Raw genomic sequence first — 20,539 nt, forward strand, 5'->3', positions numbered from 1 at the left:
GTCTGAGGGAAACCGGGGGGCGGGGGAAGGGAAGCGGCTGCTTCCACGCGGGGTTCCAAAGAGGGTGGGGCCAAGACAGAGGGCGGAGCTATGCCAGTACAGGGTTGTAAGTGGGCTAGAGCCGGGTTTTGAGGGGCGAGGGGCCTCACAAAGGATCAGCCAGTGGTGTGAAGGGGGGCGGGGCCAGGTCTAGGGGTGGCTGCAGTGGTTGGGTGCTGCCTGGAGCAGGGGCTGTGCCTCTAGGCTTCCTGGCCTGTAGGGTAGAGGCGTGGTGTAGCTTGCATGGCATGAGCCCCTCTGGACCCCTAGGTGCCCCCTTGCTGTCCTGTTTCCTACCCACAGTCTTCGCCCTGGTTTCTTACCCACCTGCATGAGACCAGGAATAAATCTTCAGGTGCCCAGAGTTGTGGTCTCTTCCCTGTGAGAGCTGAGGGTCCATTCTTCCCGGAAAGTTGCAATCGTGATCCTTGTGAGTCCCAGGAACTGTGGGCATGGAGCAGAAGGCTAGTGCTGGCAGGCATCCTGCTGAGATTGAGAGCCAGTGATGCTACCCCATGGGCAGGGATTGTTCCAGCAATCGGGTTTTGCTGAGCTGGCTGCATAACTGGGAGAGAAGATGAGCTGTCAGGCATGAAGGAAGGGTCCAGGCAGAAGTGACAGTTGTTGCCTAGTCTGGCCATAGGATGCAGTCTATAGCTGTGACCAAATACAAGCGCACGGCTGCATGCAGCTTTGAAAGTAGAGGATCATGTGAAAATCTGGACCCTCATTGCATGAGGCATCAGATAAAGACATTTCAAAATGCAGCATCCTCTGTGACTTGTGCTTGTGAGCTCCCAGCCTATTGTTGTTTTCAGAATGGGAGAGGGGAAAGGGAGCTGAGGGAGTTCAGCCTCCCTGGAGGTTGGGCTGGGTATAATGGAGCCTCCTCCGAGGTAAGGGGACTGCAGTTCACCCATCTTACTCTTCAGCGCCAGCTGGGGAGCCCCAAGACTTGAGTTCCTTCAATTGTCTTTCCCCTCTCCCATTCTGATAACAGGGAGTATTGGCAGAGAGCTGGCCATTGCTAGATTCCCTGCTCGCTCTCCCCCTCCCCTCCCCCGCAACCAACACTGAACTTTTGTTTGGTATGGGGTAACTTGTAACCCAGAATGATTTTTGCAAAGCACTCTGAGTTACAGCTGGGAGCTGTACCCCAAGGGTGCTCATCTTCAGGGCTTTTTTTTGTGTCCAGAAGCTTGTCTAACATCTCTCCCACTTCTGCTGTTGATCACCTCCCCAGAATCATTGCTTCTCCTACTTCCTGGACCATTACTGCAACAACAGTATTGGAGCCTCATTAATCCTTGGGTTGTGCATGAGACCTTGGTGACACCTTGGTCTCAACTCCCAACTTCAAAGCACTGGAAAGGAGATGGTTCTTATATTTGGGTCATGCTGATAGCTGCACAATTTAAAATGTTTCTTTAAATAAAGTCAAAGTGGGTTCATTTGGCCAGTCGGAAAATTTCCCAAGAGGTAATTTCTAAGCTGGGACAACCACTTCACTCGTAGCTCTGAAATGGATAAGGTGCTATCAGTTTTGAGGCTGCTGTAGAGGCAAGGCTGTGGAGTAACAAGGAGTGAGCCTTAATGAAGCACAGACATTTAAATGACTGCCTGCCTTGCCAGTGAGCGTCTTAAGCAGCTTCTTTTCTTGCTTGTCTATTGTAAATGCATTCAGTACTTCTGGCATTTTAAATGTTAAGCTGGATGGGTGGTGGTTATCTCTGCTATTGGTGGAAGAGATAAATGATAAATTCACGGGCATGAGTGTGCCTTCTCACAATAAAAAAAGATTAATTATGGAAGAACACATTACAGATGAGTATTGCTCTTTCGGATATCAAGAAGTTGAATCCTTTGTCATTGCTCGTCTCATTGCTTGATATTTGAATTAGCTTTTTCCAGAGATGCTGGTGAATGAAATTGTCTCTTTCATTTTCCTTTTCTAGACTCATCTCCAACTTTCTTTTTCTCTTTTCACTACTCTATATTAATTTTGAAATAATAGGTTCAGAGAGACAGAGATTCACATGTTACAATCAGCATACAAAAATTAGTGAAATGAAGATCAGAGTGATATACATGGTGACTTCAACTTGATTCCCAAGACAACAGTTACCACTTACACATTAAACTTTTATTAGAAAAGGGGAAAACTTACTGGAAACACTGAAAAAATGTTAAGCATTAAAGGTTTAAATTTAAAAAAATATATTCGCTTGTTTATCCTTTAGCTGCAGACATTTTTTATAAAGAAACCACGTTAGATAGTCTTAAAGGGTATTAAAGATGGTCCTGGAGGGAGGAGAGTGGGGAGGAAGGGGGCAGATTTAGTTACCCTAGAGCTCTTATTTCTGAGGCTTTTGTTAGAGTCTAGTCCTGCTCCCTTGATGATATAGACATAAAACGGGAGGAGAGGGAGAAGCAGCAATGATAGAATGTATAGGCACTTTGCTGAGTTTTATTTGCAGCCTTGCTGCTAGAGAAAGACAAATATAACACACAGCCTGTGAGCCAGCCACTCAGAGGGTATGTCTGCACATGCATTAATGTGCATGAGGTTGTGCTAACATGCAGTAATGCATTTGTACTTTTTTAGTGACTCAATGCGCAGTAGATTCTTACTGAACATTAGCATAATGTTACTTTTATTTTTACGTGTGCTTTAATGTGCAGTAAAATAGGTTACTGTGCATTAAAGTGCATGGGTAGATGTGCCTGGAGATCTGAAAAACATAGACCAGCATTTAGTTGTTTAAGACCTTGCTTTTAACTACCTTTTTTTAGTCACAGTAGCAGAATTGAAATAAGATTCAGTTTTGGTTATCTTAGCAAGGCTGTTACTAAGTTGAAGACAAAAAGAGATGGGAAGAAAGAAGCAATAAGGTGTGCAACATAGCAGATGCAATAGAATGAGAATAACTGCAATAGTGAAAGATATATATGGAATTGTTTCACATTACACTTAGGATATGTTAACTGCACTTAAAATACAAGCATCTGCTTCTGATGCTTAAAATACTGCTGTGTTCAAGCAGTAAATGTAATTGTATCGTGACAAAGTTGGGACCTTTTTGGGGAGGAGTATCTCCAGATCATATATTAAGGAATACATGATCACAGTTATTGTCTGACTGCTTTACAGAGATAATATCAGCACAGCTCCAATGCAGTGCCAGAGCTGGGACTGACAATCAGCTCTGGTATGGGGCTGGGGCTGTGACGAGCAATCAGCAGATTGTTCTCCTGGCCCCAGCACCACACCAGTCTTGCTAGGGCCCTGCACTGTGTTGCACTTAACAATTAGGCTAGGAACAGACATTCAAAAAGCCTGAATTGATTCAATCTTTGCAGGTTAGTCTAAACTGGCTAGGCTAAAATAAGTTTCTAAAGGCACAGACATCCCAGAAATGCAGGCATATGCCTGCAGTGGGTTAGGCTAGAAGCCAGGGGGTGCTAGAGTAGCCTTCCCTCCCCTTCGACAGTGCAGAACTGAGAGGGGTGTGGCCAGGCCCTGGCAGGATGCTCTGATTAGCGAGGGGACCCTCTCTTCTCCCTGCCCCCCCTCCATCCCAGCAGGGACTTGATAACACAGTGTTTATCACTCCTAACTCAGTGCTTATCACCTCATTAAGAAAACAACAGAGGGACATTACCAGCTACCTGTTGATTCTGCCCTTGTCTTGTCTGCCACAGTACGGACCGTAGCCAGCATGTGGTCTGTTAGCTAATGGTGAGAGGTGTCTGTGTAAGGCAGAGGGTTGGGGAGGTGAGAGGGGCAGCAGAGGGAAGCCAGACAGATGCCTGCAATCTATGCAAAGCTGCAGCCAGGGAGCAGAGGGGAGGGGCCAGCCCTGCTGTGGAGCAGAGAGCCCTGCCCAGCTCAGAGACCATGTCAGGATGCTGGGGGAGTCTGGTTTAACTTCAACCAGCAAGCGATCTGGGACGGACATTGAATAAACTTGAGTGAAATCAGTTAAGTCTTGATACTACATCCAACCAGGTTTATCTTAAATTTGTTTCAGCCATTTTCAAACTGGTTTATGTGCACTGAACATCTGATCTGTTACAGGTTTAAACCAGTTTCTGATCACTTAAACTGATTTATGTGTAATGTCTGTCCCTAGCCTTCAAGATCAGATTACTGTGTAACTGCACAAAACACATACTAGCTTTTAGTACAGCACGATAATGCTTATTATGGTCTAAATAAAACATACTAAATATCCTATTTGGCAAGGCCCATATTTTAGGTCGGATTCAAGATTTAACCAAAGTCAATGATGAGAAGGTGATGATGTCATTTCTCCCTTTTCCCTGAATGCCTGGCGAGGATATATTGCAGAATGAGGGCAGTGAAGGCCTATCAATGTCACGTGGATCCCAGAGTTCCAGCAAGCAGTTCATGTGGCTGGTGTGATGCCAAATTCTGGATACCAAAAAAGGGTGATGAATAAACCCAATATCTCAGCTTTATTTTATTCATCAATTAGGTCTAGCTTCTGGTACACCAATTTTGATTCCCATTGGTTACTGGTCCCACACGTCCTTGTTTTCCAGACATGATGTCAGCAGTCATTGGATTATAGCCTTGTTATGTAGACTAATAAAGTCCTTTTTTTTTTGTCTTTAACTTTTGTTGGCCTATACAGAGAAGTCAAGTCAGGTTTACATATTTCCAGAAGTATAAGCCATTCTGTTGTCTGATATTATAAATAAATATGTCATTCCCTATAAAAGTTGTGAACTTTGTGTTCTGACAATGAAAACAAATGTGCTCTCTCCAAAGAAAAAAACAGGATGATGCTCCCAAAATTCAGTCTTTTATGAATCTTGATCTGATCCAGTCTGCATTCACCTCATCACTTTAGCTTCCATCATTCCTGTCCTTAGGATACCAAATTGATATATCCTTCCTCTCCATACTTATTCTATCTTCATCCAGACATGCCTTTCCTTCTCTTATTCTTGTTGTATAGGATATCCTTCTCACTTCAAGGCTGTCTTCAATTCTTTTCTGCTGACTAGACTTCTATATTCTTGTACCTGAGAGTCCAAAGCAAGTTCCAAGGCCCAAACAGTTCTTCTGTACCATAATATTTTTCCTACCAGATAAGGAGCAAATAAAAATGGGGTTGTTTATTTTTAACTTTTTTAAATGGTGAACTTGGTTCAGCATCAAATTATTTTTTTTTTTATTTACATACACAGAGACCTTGAATAACCGGGTTATCTTCGCTAGTCAAAATGAAGCAGCAGACGGATACCCGTTACTTTTAGGACACTTGCAGATTAGGAAGAAAAATACTGCCTTGAAGAGTCAAATAACTCAGGAAAAAATGGCACATTTATATTTTGGGTGAAAAGAGTGCACATGATTTGCAGCAGAATTTTCTTTTCTATGTAAAACCGAATGTTTCAAGATATTTGAAGAAGCAAGATCATCTCTCTGGAGACCTCCTGCACAGGACAGCTTTTCTTGGTCTTCATTATGTAGTGACAATGAAAAAATAGCACGCTCTTTTGGCTTATTCAGTTTTGCCTTGCTTCACCTATGGTCTTGGATACTGTATAATGAAAATTACTACTTTTTCAAAAATGGAGTCAAGATTTCTGTAAGTGGAACCACTTTTAATTTGGTTCTGCTACAAATCTACCCCAATACTGAAGCAGTACAAATGGCACAGAGATGGATCCCTTCCCAATGGAGATATATGGACCCAATGTGTTTTGTAAGCAGTAATACAGCCTAATCACCTGGCAGTGTCCACTAATTTCTGGTTACATATTTATGATGAGGAATGGGCAGTACTTTATAGAAAACTGATAGTTTTGCATGTTAATTCCATCACAGATAGGAACGGATCCACCTATTTTACCATTAGTTTTGTTTGGCTTAAAAAAAAATCTAATGATACTTCTTGGTATCTGAATTTTAGTGGCTAGCAGCATAGATGACAGACTAGAGAGGAGCCGGTCACTTTTGCAGAGTTATGTTACTGATATTTTGAATTGTGCTGGAGGCACCCAAAGGCCTTCATCAGGATTTGGCTGTCTGTTGCATATGCACAGAACGGTCCCTGTCGTGACAAGTTTATAATTTAAAAAGGTAAATAAATATGTGAGGTTATCAAAAAGATGCTAGGTGCATATGTAAAATGTGCTTTGTTACTGTTTAAAATGTGCACAGCTATCATTCACTTGCCAAAAGCCTGGGAGACTTAAACTTGTTGGGTGATGCCAGTAAAGAACAAGTTGCATTGTTAAATTGTGTAGAGTCTTAGGCATGAAACACTTGTACTCTGTTAAATCAAGCAATGGTGAAACACTCATCAATGTGAAATAAAAATTCCAAGATGAGTAAAAAATGATTTTCTATTAAGGATTTATGAAAAAAAATAATATAAGTTTCTTGCAGGCTGGACCATTAACCAAAGTGACCATTTGTAAGGACAAAGAAGGAAAACCAAAATCATTTGGATTTGTCTGCTTTAAGCACACAGAATCAGTGCCTTATGCTATAGCTTTGCTGAATGGAATCCGCTTATATGGAAGACCAATTAAAGTACAGTATCGATTTGGTAAGTTTAATAATTTCAGTTATTAACAACTTAGTTGCCCTTTAATGCAATTTTTCTCTATAAAATGAATTTAGTGGCTGTGTAACTTGCCAATATTTTACTCCCCTTGTGGGTGTTACAATCTATCATATTTTCTTAAAAAGAAATAGCATTTCTATATTCAAAGGGTAGAAACAGATGTCGCCTTTCTGTCACCATAAAAATTATGGTCACAAAGGCCAAGCAAACAGGCATCCATAACATTTGTCACACCATAAACACCCAAAATTTCTGGCTGTGATATAGATGGTACCAATTAGTGCTACTTAATTGAGGCAGATATCTGTTAGGTTTGTGAAGGGAGAGTGCAATCAGCTGGAGTTACCCATGTCCATCAAGTGCCCCAGGAAGGCACTCCCAGGGCTTTAGGGGACTGATCCTGTGCACCCCAGGATCAGGCTCAAAAAGCCATGGGGGTGCTTGCATAGGTTCCCATGTTTGGGATTCCCTGAGCATTCAGCCACACTCCAGTGCAGTCCCAGGGTTGGGACCACGAAACAGCTGATTGGCAGCCCTACTCCCAGGACTGCACCAGAGTGTCTAGCTCACTCTGGTGCAGTTCCAGGACATGTTCCTGTAAGCAAGGAAACCTGGAGCTTCCCTACTAAAAGAGACACATCCCAAAGATTCTGTGCACACATCCTGGCACAGCCAATCAGCTTTATTTGGTGATGCCTATCTCTAGCCATATAGTAAAGGAGCAAATATTTGTATTCTCAGTGAAATAAGGAAGATGGGAGGATTCAGAATGTAACTGATAAAAGACCTTAGAGAATACATTAAGAACAGCTTGGCAACAAATTCTCATTGCAGCAGTGCACATCTAGCTGTCAACCTGAATTTGGAGATGTATAAATGAACTCAGAACTTGACTATGAGTGCATACAGTGGACTATTTTACTAGTTGTTTGTACACCAAGTTTTATACTAAGACATTTTACACCTTTTTTGTACACGTTTTATACATATTTTATACTGGGGGGAAGTAATGACCATTAGTAAAATAAAAGCAAGCATTCAATCAAGTACGTAGTTGGAAGAATATAGTTAAGTTAGACTTATATTTTATTTTGTTTGTTTTTTTAAAAAAAATTAATAAAGTTTGGGATCAGTAAAATGCTTCTACTCATTTGATTGATTTCTGTCCCCACCCCCCGCCCAGTGAAATAAATGAGCATTTCCAGGCAGTGTTTCAAAATGTGGCGAACTGTAGTTCTGGATCTCATAGGCCCCTTTCTCTGTTCCCCTTAGCATTCACCCTATATTTTTTTGCAAGTGCATAGGATTTATTTATATAGGCCCAAACTATGGTTCTACTGAGATTTGGCAGGGACTTCAGTAGTATCTGGATTTAACCCTGGGTCAGTCAGAGGGCTCAAATTTACGTTGTACTCTGTACCATGAGTTCAAATGGATTTTCTAATTTTCTTATGCTGAATAGAAATGGACTTTTCAGTAGTTCATATTCAAAATGGAATATTCTAAAATGTATTTCAGAGAATATTCTAACAATGGGACATTTCCTTCTAGAAGACCTGACATCTATTACCCAGTCATCTTTTGTATAAGTTACCAAAACTTAAACCATGTACACATGACATGTTAACAGCACGGTTCTTTAGTATTATAAATAAACTAAACTGAAAGCTGTAATGAACTTGACTGTATGTACATTAAACAAAATATTTATTGACTCCAGAAAGGGCATAAAAAAGAGAAAAATATATATTTGGCAAATAGATGTCTATAACTAGCTTTCCCTGTTCTGATGCTCAAGACATTATGATGGTGTTTACAAACAATGAAGGCAAGAATAATTGGAACCCTAAGTAGAAAGAGAAGGATAATTAGAAGTAGACTGTATGCATATAAATTCTAATAATAGAAAAATGAATATGGAAGGGATCTTAAAAGTCATCTTCAAACCCACACTGAAAGGTAGGCTCTCCCCAATCTAAACAATCCCAGACAAATGTTTGACTGAGCCGAACTTAAAAATAACTGCAGTTCCACAGCCTTACTAGATATTCTGTTGCAGTGTTTAGCCATTCTCAGAGTATGAGGGTTATACTATCTGACTGAAATTTCCCTTGCAGTTTAAGCACAGTGTTTCTTGTTCCCTTTGAACACAGAATAATTAGCCAGCATGCACTTAGTAACAAACCACTATGCAATTACAATCCTAATATATTTCTGGCATTGATTAGAGTTATTATATTCAATGTATGAGCTACTAAATCTAAACAGTGCATTTGGCACGAGGTGGAATTTTCAAAAGTGATAGTCTGATAGACCATCAATGAAATTTCATCTCCTCTGGTCCTAAAACCTCTGTTGAAATCAAAAGGAGTTAGACACCTAAGCCTGTGTCCAAACGAGCGTGGCTGTGCAGAATCTGGTCCCGCAGACATGTCTGCACATTCAGTTGTTCTCCACAATACAAGAGAGCAGCGTGGAGCAGCATGGATACCCAGGGGTCAAAAAAAACCATGGAAAAAAAAGCAGAGCGGAGCACGCAGTAGCAGTGTGCACTGCCCAAAACCAGAGCCTGGCCAGCCAGAGCTGCACTGTGCTGCCAGCACTGCTGCAGCCCCTAGAGGTCTGCAGAACCCCAGGTAAGGCTGCTGCGGCCAGGCCAGTGCTGACTCCAGCCTCCCCTACCCCACACCGGGTAACTTGAGGGTGTGTGGCAGAGGCATTTCCTGGGGATAACTAGTGGCAGCACAAGGTGCACCACTACTAGTTGTCCCCAGGGAACCAAACATTCATGCATGTCTGGACACAGCCTAAGGGTCTTTAACAAATGGGTCCATGGGTGCATAAGTCTCTTTTGAAAATGGGATGTAAGCTTTGAACTCTCATAAGGACTTTTAAAAATCCTAGCAATGAACAGAGAAAATTCATTTTGTAAGTGTTATAGATTCTGCTTTCAATTACACTTATGCAAATAATGAAACAAATGAAGTTACGTAAGTGTCAGAATTATTTCCTTGCAGCAGAACCATACTTTGTAATGTTTATAGTCAGTAAAATACCATTCTATGTCTAATCTTTTAACTGCTTTCATCATCTATGATGGGATTCACAACTTACTAATTTTTAGCTCTTACTTCATAACAGGAAACGAAACAAATATTGCATTTTTATTTTCTCTACAGGGAGCTCCTACTCACCAGAGGTAAACAGCCCTATCCAAGGCTTTGAGAACTGTGTTGACATACATTCACCAACGTATAGGTAACAAAAAAGAACTTTGAAATAGTCATTGCATAGTGTTAAAGAAAATGTAATTTAAAACTTAATTGGCATACTAGCTTAAGTCGATCTGTGGGGGAAGAAAGGAGGAATCTGAAATAGCTTTCCTAATCACTTACTTTTAAGTACCAAAGATACCTAGAATACTAAGATTTCAGTTTTTGACATGATGTTTATGTGGCATTGGTTTTGGACCCAAGCATGTAATTTATTGCTGTAACTAGTTTCAAGATATATGAAACTCTTTCTGCCAGACCTTTGCTGTTTCTAGTATATTGTAGATGGGGAATCTGTTGGGGGTGAAGCATGTTTGCTTTTAAGAGTTGCAAACAATATTAGAACATGATATCAATCTGTAGATGCCTCAGAAATAAAAATTGTAATGTGTTTGACTCCCTCTGCTGACTCATTAGGCCTGGTTCCTATTACTTACTCTTAATATTCTGGTGTTTAAAACGACTGTAGCACAAATTTTATGCTTCTCTTTTTCCACAAGAACTGAGATGTGGCAAAATTTTGAAGTTGTGTTCACGTGAGTGACATTTAGAGTGGGAATTTTTAGGAAAAGACTGTCATAAAGGGAATCAGTTTTTAAACTCTCAGTGAGATGTTAGGGCTTTTTGTGGTTGGTTGGTGGTTTTTGCTTGTTCATGTACAAATAGAAGTCCTGAATATAAGAACATATAATCCTAAATTACCTGAATATAAGAACACATAATCCTAAATTACCAGCACTTACCTCTAACAACTCTACCAAATTCTTCAGTGTTTTTGTTTAAAACTGTGAAAAAAATTTTAGGGAAAAAAGACATTCCCAGGCCTGATCCAAAGGTCTTTAGAATCTGTGAACTTCAAAGGGCTTTGGGATCAAGTAGTCTCTAGTCCCCTGGTTTAATTTCTTTCATTGAAACGATAGCTCTTAAACAGAAGTTTGTTCAACTTTTAACATTTTATTCACCAGTTATATATTCCTCAAAAATAAGCAGTCTTGGCAGAAGTCACAGCTTTATGTTTGTTTTCATAGAAATCAAGAGTCGTATGGCAGTCCTCCATTTCCTGTTACCCCTTTTCCAATGAGCAATAATTTACCTCAGGATTATTCAGTCTTTCAGAAGATGGTAAGTTTGGTTTAAAGGTTACAAATCTGTTCTACTGCCATTCCTTTAATGCAAGCAAAATGACTTACATGTGAAATAAAAGACAACAATTCATGTGCTGTCTTTTCTGAATATACTTTTTTCCTGGTCACTGTATTAATATATCATTCTTTCACATTCTCAGTTTATCAGGGAGAATGAAAATCACAGCAGATTACATTAGAAACATGATCTGAATTTCAGTTCCTGGTTTCCAAGCCAGGATTTGAATCATGCTCTAAAACAGTGGCTCCCAATCTGTGATACACGTACCACCAGTGGTATGTAGACAACCTGTCAGCAGTACATGGCAGCAGCGGAGAAGGGGGTGCTTAGGGCATTCGTGCCTGGCACAGGCACCTGGTGGGGCAAAGTTCTGGCCAGCGCTGCACATTGCAGTGAGGGGCACAGCCTCTGCTGGGCCATCTGTATCACCAGCATTCCCTGTGTGCATGTGCAGCTCTTGCATTCACAAGGCATGGGAGGGAAGCCCTGCGAGCTGGAGCCGGCTGCTTTCCCTGCCAGGGCTGTGCAGGGTAGGAGGGAAGTCCCAGGTGCCTTCCCCTGCGGGGTGGGGAAAGAAGCTGGCTCCAGTGTGTGGGGCTTCCCTCCCATGCCCGGTGAGAATGGGGAGGACCAGCGATACAGACTGCCCAGCAGACGATGTGTCTTTTGCTGTGATGTACAGCGCTGGCTGGAGCCATGCTCCGCTGGACATCCTGAGTCCCCACACACCCTACATACCCCACACACCCACACCCTGCCCCTACAACCTCACATATATACACAACCCCCTACATACCCTGTGCTCCCCTCCCACAGCCACACCCTACCATACACGCACCCTGCCACACCCTACCTGGTTGTACAGTTTTAAATTGGTGGTATGCAATCTGTCAGAGTTTGGGAACCACTGCTGTAAAGCTGTGTGTCTGACATTGAGGTTGCCCTGTATTTATGAAGAAAACTGGTGCCTGAGCATAGGCTACGAGGTGGGGTGTGGGGGGGTACGTGCCCCCCTGAGAGCACTTGTGCCCCCCCTGACAGTGAGTGCTCTGGCTGGTAGGGGGGGCACAGCGGGCACTTGTGCCCCCCCTCCCCAATTGGCTCCGCCATGCTGCACACAGAAGTACCATCACTTCCATCGCCACTGTGCTGCCGGCGCGCTTGGCAACCAGCTGCTGGGGGACCGCCCCCCGGTTGTGCCCCACTGTTGCCCCCACAGACTCGGAAGGCACCAGTTGTCCATGGACCCGAGTACAGATTTTAAGCTGACAACTTTTACCATTTGGGTCAATTTCTACGGCCACTTTATGCTGTCAGTCTGTTACCATAAGAGCAATGGATCTCTCAAACCAAGGAAAATCCTAAATTATACAGGCTTGTTCAGATGAGGTAGAGGAATCATAAGCAAGGGAAAGGTGTAGCTGCATCAGTTTAACTTCCATAGCCTTTCTAGATATACGTTGATATTACCTTTAGGCAAGCTAGGCCTACACAAGGAACATTTTGTTACTGTAGCCTTTTCAATGTAATCAGTTTATATCAGCAAAAGTGTGATTTTGCTAATGTATCCATGTGTGCAGTAATGCCTGTGGGTGGCATAATTATGTTGCTCCTGTTCACACATCTGATTAACATAAATACAGTTGGCAAAACTTGGTAATGTACAGCTGCCTTTAGTTTGGAATCACATTGAATATATCTTGAGGAGCAAAGGTTGCATCATTCAACCTACCATCCTTTCCCTGCTCCCACAAGGCATTAGTGATTATATTATTATATTAGTTACTTATATTGCCGTAGTGTCTCTGAGCCTGTTTTCTTGCTGGATAGAACCTGATGCTTTGATTTAACTTTCTTGCCTAATTTGATGAAGATATGAAGATACTAAAGGCAGAGCTGGATTAACACATAGGCAAATAGGCACATGCCTAGGGCTCTGAGCTGTGGGGGGTCCCAGTTCTTCCCTCTGTGGTGGCAGTGCAAATTGCTCTGTTTTTCCCCGCTTCCCTTCCCTTCCCCTCCCCTCCTCCGGCCTTGATGCTGACTTTCTAGCAGTGGCTCAGAGCCCTGCTCCTTGCCAGCAGTAGCACTGGGGTGGGGAGAGGGATCTCAACCTGCCCAGGACCCATGAGTTTGTTTGCCTAGGGCCCACTAACGGGTTAATCCAGCCCTGACTGAAGATATTATTAAAATATTCCACCATGGCATAATATTCATATTGTATAGATATTTGAAAATGGGAAAGCACTGCAGATTTTAAAGCTGTAACATAGTAAAAATTTAAATAGAAATGCTGTTAAACATGCAGCAATTCCTTGTCAGAACTTAGTCTAAAGTATTGTATTAATAACTAAGTTTCTGTTTTTCTAGATGAGCCATTTTTTAGCACAACAGTATGCTGCGTGCAATCCAATGGGGTACCAACATCCTTACTATCAGATGACGCCTCCACCATCCTCAGAGTTGCCCATTTCACCATATCTGACTGCTGCTGAGGACTTCAAAGCTGGGCAGAGCTCTTTTGAATGGGTCCCTCCACAATCAAGTGACTGTGAACTGTACCAAGTTAATGAAAGCCCACGTAAAAGAAAAAGAGAGCAGCAAACTAGTGATAGTGATAGCAGCTTTGAAAATGACAAAAAAAACCAAAGAGAACATGACCAAAAATACAAAAAGTGTAAAGCCAAGAAAAAAAGGCGTTAATATTACGTAACTGGATTCATAATTTTTTATGGCACTTGAGTTTGTTTTTTTATTTAAGAGGGAAAGTCTGTCTCTCTCATCTTTGCACTTTACAAAACACAAGATTTGCAAAATTCACAACCTGTTGTTTTCTGAAAGGTATTATTATATATATAAGGTACCTTACATTGTAGCTAATCATGGCTTATTTGGAGGAATGAATCCTTAAAAAAAGATATAAGACATATTTTAGAAGGTAAAGTTTTCTTAATAAAGGACAACAAAGGGGGTGGGGTTTCCTGCTATGTTTTCTCTTACCAGTAATGAATATTGTTTCAGTAATACAGGAATCTTTCAGCGACCACAAGTGCAGCATTTAACTGCATTACTTTTGAATGAAGGTAAGGAGGTCTTTAAATGACTGTCAAAACTGGGTAGAATTAAAGATTCAGGATTTCATAACCAGTTTTATTTTGGAATAAGGGATAAAAAACAATAAAGAGGAATTTTGAAATGTGAGAGTTTGCCTTGATTTAAATTTCGTATGAAAAGGTGTATTTTCAGATAGACCAAGACCTCATATTCCACAGATATTAGTACAGTTGGGCTTACATGATAAACCTGAATGCAGTAGTTGCAATTGTGGCTATATGGCTTGAGGCTATATTTACTCACATATGTTCCAAATGATGCCAGTTTGCTACAGGTTTATCTGTTAATATTTTCTTTATCTATTTTACTGAGATACATGAATTTGGCTCAGAAGTGTCACTGGGTATTCTGATTTGCAACCCAAAAGCAAGACTTGTGTTACTTTCTACAGCAGTTGTATGCTAAGAAGAAAAATAGTTTCCCACCTCACAAATGAAAAACATCACTGTGATGGGCTGTGATTAACTGGAATAATGTAGAAAGAAAGAAATGTTTTTTCCCCCCTCATTTTCCCTGCCTGGCTTATTTTTTGTAACAAAGTGTAATTCACTACAATCACTACCTTAAATTGTAGTACTATGTGGAAGGATGAGGGAGGCTGTATCTTAGAGGTATCATGCAGAAAGAACTTAAATCCTGGATGTGAAAGCATGGGGACTGGTCTGAGCCCACATTACAAACCAAAGTGACAATCAGGATGATGGTGTTACCTTCAGCGATTGAGAATGGAAGCTGAGAGAGAAGAGGAAGGAGAGGAAGAGTGTGGGCAGCATGATTAGTTTGTTAAAGAGGTTGTCCAGTATTAATGCCTAGAGCAGTGGTTCTCAACCCTTTTTTGGACTGAAGACACCCCAGCTCTTTGTTTTCACTCATTTTTGCCTCAGAAAGATAACGAACAATTCTTCTCTTGCAAAGAACTCCAAAAACCCACAGTATGGCAGAATGTTTTTAACACTGGATTCCTGTTTGAAACCTCCAGGCTTATTCCATGCCTCATATTGGCCCACCTGTATTAGTTACCTAGATTGCAGTATGGTTGTCTCTGAGCCCCTTTTCTTGCTTACCTGGATAGAACCTGATGCTCTGACCTAACTATCCTGCCTTATTTGATGAAGCAATGCTCAGCATAACCTTGCTCAGCATCCTTGCCAGGATCTCAAAGCACCCTAGAGCAGTGGTTCTCAAACTTTTTGGTACCAGGACCCATTTGTAAACGTCAATGGCCAGTACTGACCCACTGACCCTTGTTCCCAGCCCCCCAGTGTGTGGAGCAGCAGGGGGTGAGGAGTCTGGGGCATAGGGTGTCCCAAGCAGCCCCTCACAGGCTGGGCTGGGACTGCCAGCCTGCAAGGGAAAAGCCATGTTTTTCTCCTATAAAAGCAAATATGTTTTTAAAGTTTGTTTGTAACCCTTTCATATATTCTTGCCACCCCCTTTTGGGTTGTGACCCATAGGTTGAGAAATGCTGCCTCAGGGTGCCTCACTGGCCTGGAAGGAGAAGAGAAGAAGGCCAAGGACAGAGCCCACCAGACCAGGGAGGAGCTGGACCTTCCAGGCTTGCTTGCCTTGCCTTGCTTATTGTGCTAAGCTCAGGCAGAGGGGTAGGGTAGGTTGTCTGACCAAACAGGCTGCCCCCTGCCAAAGTGCAAAGTTAGTCTCCTTTATCCAGTGGGGCATTGGAGCCACACCCAAGAGGCAAGGCTAGCTTCTAAACACTACCCACACTCTAGTAATACAGGCAAGCTTCTTTGGGTAGATGTGATCTCTTTTCTCAGACCAACTGGCAGGAGAAACACCATGTATCTGGGTCCAAGAAGGCTGTTTTCCTTAAGCCCTCTCTGGGATAACTGTTCTTCTGGTGTGGTTTAGTACCCGCTGAGGTGTTGGGGCTTAAAGCCCATTTTCTGGAAATAGTAGGCTCCTCTCTAGCTTGCCCCTGTGGCCATATGGCTGAGGGTTGGTGAAACTTGGGGGCATCCAAAACCTAACTCTCTGGGCTTAGGCCTGCACATAGGATGCCCGCCAAAAAACATCGGAAACATCTGAAGCCCCTGATGGGGGTGGAGGATGTTTGCCCGTTGTGGGGCCACTTATGGTTTTGGACTGAGTCATGGACTTGGACTTGATTTGGCTGATAACACGAAACATTTCTTTAAAAAAAGAAAAAAAAAATCACAAACCCAAGTAATCCCGGTTATTGCCCCAGGCAACACCAAAGTGACTGTGAACTGTGCGGACTGTGAACTGTGCGGAGTTAATGCAAGCCCATGTAAAAGAAAAAGAGAGCAGCAAACTGGTGATAGTGACTGCAGCATTGGACGTGACTGAAAAAAAACCCAAGTGAGCACGACCAAAATCTTTTCTTAGACCAACCGAGCAGCCACAACAAAATCCCTTGCAGGCTTTCGGGCGCGAGCCCCCTTCTTCAGGCATCCCCCAGTCTGAGATCCTCAAGCCACACAGGCTCGCACAGCTGCCTCAGGCAGGTAGGCCCTCAGCTGGTTCAGGTTGCTTTCCAGCTCTTGGCGGGTCGAAATCCAGCTCTCCGGGAACGGATCCTGCCGCTGCTCGGAGCAGAACAGGAACCCGACTGATCCCGGTTACTGCCCGGGCAACACCAAAGGGAGCCATCACCAAGGAGAGGCTCCTTTATCTTTTAAGGAGGCTCCTTTACTCTCTGCACGCGGAAAGCCCGCTGCTTCTCCGGGCCAGGAGGGCTGGGCCTCCCCGGGCGGATCAGACGAGCAGGCTGGGCACCGAGGCGGGCCCTGTGGAGCTCCTCCCCGCCGCAGCGCGCAGAGCCGGGAGCGGGGGGCGATGCCGCCCATCCGGGGCCACGAGGTACCGCGGGCGGGCCGGGGGCGCTGCACGCGTGACGGGGCATGTTGCCGTACCCCCTGTCGCGACACGGCAGGGCTTTGAGCCTGGCCCCAAATGGGGGTGGGAGGGCGCAGCGTCCGTGCTCTTCTGCACACAGGCGGGATTAGCCTATTCGCAACACGTTTAAAAAAAAACTCAGGGTGTGGGATTGCGGGGAGGACAACATGACTCGAGTCAGGATGCGTCTTAGAAAGAGAGCTCCGTGTGGTGGCGTTCGAGCAGGGTGGCGGCCTCTCCTGTCCTTCGGAAAGAGGCCCTCGTGGCCCTCCTGAAGGCCCTTGGCTTCCACGGCCCCCTCTTGCAGCCCTCGCCCTGCGCCAGGTGCCTGCCCTTCAGCTTGGCCCCGTCCCGGGGCTGGGCCGGCCTTTGGAGCTGTTCTCGCTCCGCTGCTCGGCTCGGGGAGAGGCTGGCGCGGGGAGGGACTGATCTCAGAGGCCACCCTGCTTTGCGCCTCTTCTCCCACCTTCGGCCTGTCCCGTCTGGGGAAACTGTCAAGAGAGAGGCTTGGTTGCTATGTGGGTTTGCAGGCTGGGACCTAATGGCTCTTGGCACCTGGAGGGCTGCTAACAGAAATACCTTGGGGCAGAGGGTCTCAAGCATCCAGGCAGGCCACAGAATGGTTGCGGAACTATCAAAAGTATCTGTACTTGTGGGGTAAGACTATTGCTGTTAAAACGGGAGCGGTGTGCTTTGATTTGTAGAGCAACAAAAAACGTAAGTGGTCCACCCACACGCTCAGCAATTTGCAAGTGGTCTGCAAAAAACCCCAAACCTTTGAGAACCACTGCCACAGGGGTTTTTTTTTTGGTCAGAATGATCAAATCTGTGCCTAAGTGGTGCACGCGTCTCGGGCGCTGAGAGATGGGGAGGGGAAGGTGCTTTACCAAAAGAAGAACTGTGTTAGTTGGACCCGGTTCCCCAATGAACGTATAGATCAAGCGCTTTCGCAGGGGTTTCTGGTACTCCTATCTAATAGCCGATTCAGGCACTATTAGCTATTAGATAAAAGCACTTTTATCTAATAGCTGATTCAATCAGTTTTTAGATAAAAGCCCACTGAAGCACACAATCTATATAAATGTTGGGCAAGCCGAGTCAAACTAACGCAGTACCTCTTCTGGGCACACAGGGCACTTGGTGCAGGGGTGCGCCAAGCATAAAATAAAGCACTGTTTTTTAGGTGTGGTTTTTTTGTTTGTTTGTTTGTTTTGTTTGTTTTGTTTTTTTACATCTGTAAGCAGCTTTCTCATGCCTGGCAGAGGTCGCAGGATAAGGGCCAATGGCTGGGTCAAAGTAAAAGGGCAGTGGGAATTTCCTATATTAGATTTTTTTCTGCAGCTTTTACAGATAGAAACACATTTTAAATTTGTCCCAGGCTGTTTGGTGACACTACTGTGCAGTAACTGTAGTTACTGTGTAGTCATATAATACTTGTATATCAAATACTAAATGACTGCGCAGTAACAACAAAAAAATCCAAGAGGTCACACCCAATTCACTCTCTCTTTCAGCATGCATTCTGTCCCTGTGTGACACAGGGTGCTGGAAAAGAGACCTATGGTGTGACCCAGTAAATGGCAATTCTTATGTTTTTTAAGAATTTGCTTTGTGCAGTCAGTCTTGCAAAAGAGAAAGTTGCTATTATGTACTAAGCAAAGTAGAAGAGATTTTGGACCATTACTTGTTGCTACCTCAAAAAAATAGTAACTGAAATAAAAAAAATAGAAATATATCAGAATAATGTTAGCACTGTGTAATAATGACCAGTATCACATTATGGAAATGCAATGTACGTCTCAGTGTCCTGTGTCCTTAGTAGAAAGTGCTGTTGCTTCGGAGTCATAAATTCAAATGACTTTAGAATTGTTTTTAACTGAAATGGGATTTTCTTCACTGGACTGCAGCTTTGGAGACCATTTACCCCTTTAATAGGCCTTGTGTATTGTGACTAAAAAGTCAGCAAAAAGATTTCTTTAGTGGTTAAAACCAAAAAGTTTGCCAACTCCATGTAAGTATTTGGAGCCACTTCTGTTTCCATTTATCCCTTGTCCTACCTTGCAACATTTCCCATTCCTTTTCCTGAATGAAAATGTCTCTTTTTGAAAAAAAAAATGTTATTTGAATTATCTCCCATGCCATTGTATGACATACTAAAGAGTACCTCTAAGAGACAGGAGAAGGAAAACCACTCTGCTTAACAGTATGGCAATGTTGCATAATACAAAGTAACACCAGTATCATTATCACCATAATAAAAATGTGTTTCTTTTTAAAAGCAACACCTTGGATAATAACTGAAAAAGTAGTGACTCTTTTTGTTTTGAGTCTTTCAAACAGTAAAGCTTAAAAATAGCTACAAAATAGAAAGCCTCTCCCCGTCCCCAATTTGGCAGAACAGATGTCATACCTGACAGAACAGAACCAGGAACAGATGTCACACCTGAAATACTTTTACCTGGGTGTGTTTTCAAGATGATGCCTTTAAAAGACTTTCCATTGCCAAAAGCATATTAGTAACTTGCATGAGACAGTACTCCAGACTGGCCCTTGACCGTTGTCCTGTGTATTAATGGTTAAGCATGGGTGCACAGCACATTAGAGTACTACGTAGTGTATCATTCTCTAAATCTGTCTTCTTATGAAGACAAAAAAATAAGGGCAGAAGAATAGACAGAACCTTCTGAGATGTATTGATACTGGTAGGAGAGGGAATATGACTCATGGTCTTAAATATCAATATAAAATTATTATCCTCCACAAATAATAGTGAACCATTACAACCTTAACACCTTCTAAAAGATAAATTTCTTCATTTGATAATGAGAAACATAGAACAATAAACATAGAATAATAAAGGAAAAAAGTTAATAAAGAAACTCTTACCATCTTATTTTTGGATTATTTTTGCTTTATTTGGTGTTGCCTGGAGAAATAATTTTGATTTTTGTTTGTTTGTTTTTAACAACAGCATGACTTAGTCTTTAAAAACAGTTTTTCAAACCAATTAAGACTTGGAAATGCAATTTGTATTAGAAATTAACCAGCTAAGGATCTAAATGTTTGAAGTTGCTTTGGAAACCTGAGGAATAGAGTGTATTACTTAAATGTACTTAGTGCCTGGAAGCCATTCTAGCCTCTTGGGTGTGGATCCAGATTACAATGTCCCCAAACTGGGTTACGGTTCAAGTTTGTTTTTAGGGATGCAGGGTATAAGAAACTGAAAATGCCAAACAAGTCTCCTCTTCTGCTTACACCTTTTTGAACATTACCTTACGTCTGGTGGTTTTGAGGTATAGAAACAGTTTATTCACCCTCAAGCATGAACAATTGATTTTTCTCTAAGAATTAGTTTTGTCAAAAAGAAAGCAAGACATTTTTAGTTTTAATGTTGCAAGGCAGGGGGGTTTTATGTTGCTTCTGATTCACTTGTGATGTAGTTATTTGTACCAATGCAAAGTGAGCATAAAATAATGCTGGATAGAT

The 20,539-nt window shown here is 42.7% G+C and overlaps 2 protein-coding genes across 4 annotated transcripts in view; both read left to right on the forward strand.

The window, feature by feature from the left end:
• Positions 1–14,263, forward strand: part of RBM11 (RNA binding motif protein 11) — a 14,658-nt gene extending 395 nt beyond the window's left edge. The window contains exons 2-5 of one of the 3 annotated variants that reach the window (XM_019528747.1): positions 6,464–6,626; positions 9,824–9,902; positions 10,945–11,038; positions 13,433–14,263. In XM_019528747.1, coding sequence (XP_019384292.1) covers positions 6,464–6,626; positions 9,824–9,902; positions 10,945–11,038; positions 13,433–13,765 — 669 coding nt within the window. In that variant the 3' untranslated portion in view covers positions 13,766–14,263. Of the gene's footprint in view, positions 1–5,256; positions 6,627–9,823; positions 9,903–10,944; positions 11,039–13,432 lie in introns of all 3 variants that reach the window. The other 2 variants (XM_019528748.1, XM_019528749.1) reach the window with 2 other exon arrangements.
• A 2,687-nt stretch (positions 14,264–16,950) lies between these two features.
• Positions 16,951–20,539, forward strand: part of LOC109305701 (multidrug resistance-associated protein 1-like) — a 61,503-nt gene continuing 57,914 nt past the window's right edge. The window contains exon 1 of the mRNA XM_019528750.1: positions 16,951–17,017. Within this exon, the coding sequence (XP_019384295.1) occupies positions 16,994–17,017 (24 nt within the window). The 5' untranslated portion in view covers positions 16,951–16,993. The remainder of the gene's footprint in view (positions 17,018–20,539) is intronic.

Source organism: Crocodylus porosus, unplaced genomic scaffold, assembly GCF_001723895.1.
Source record: "Crocodylus porosus isolate Cpor-Errol unplaced genomic scaffold, CroPor_comp1, whole genome shotgun sequence".
In the NCBI taxonomy this organism is placed as follows: Eukaryota; Metazoa; Chordata; order Crocodylia; family Crocodylidae; genus Crocodylus; species Crocodylus porosus.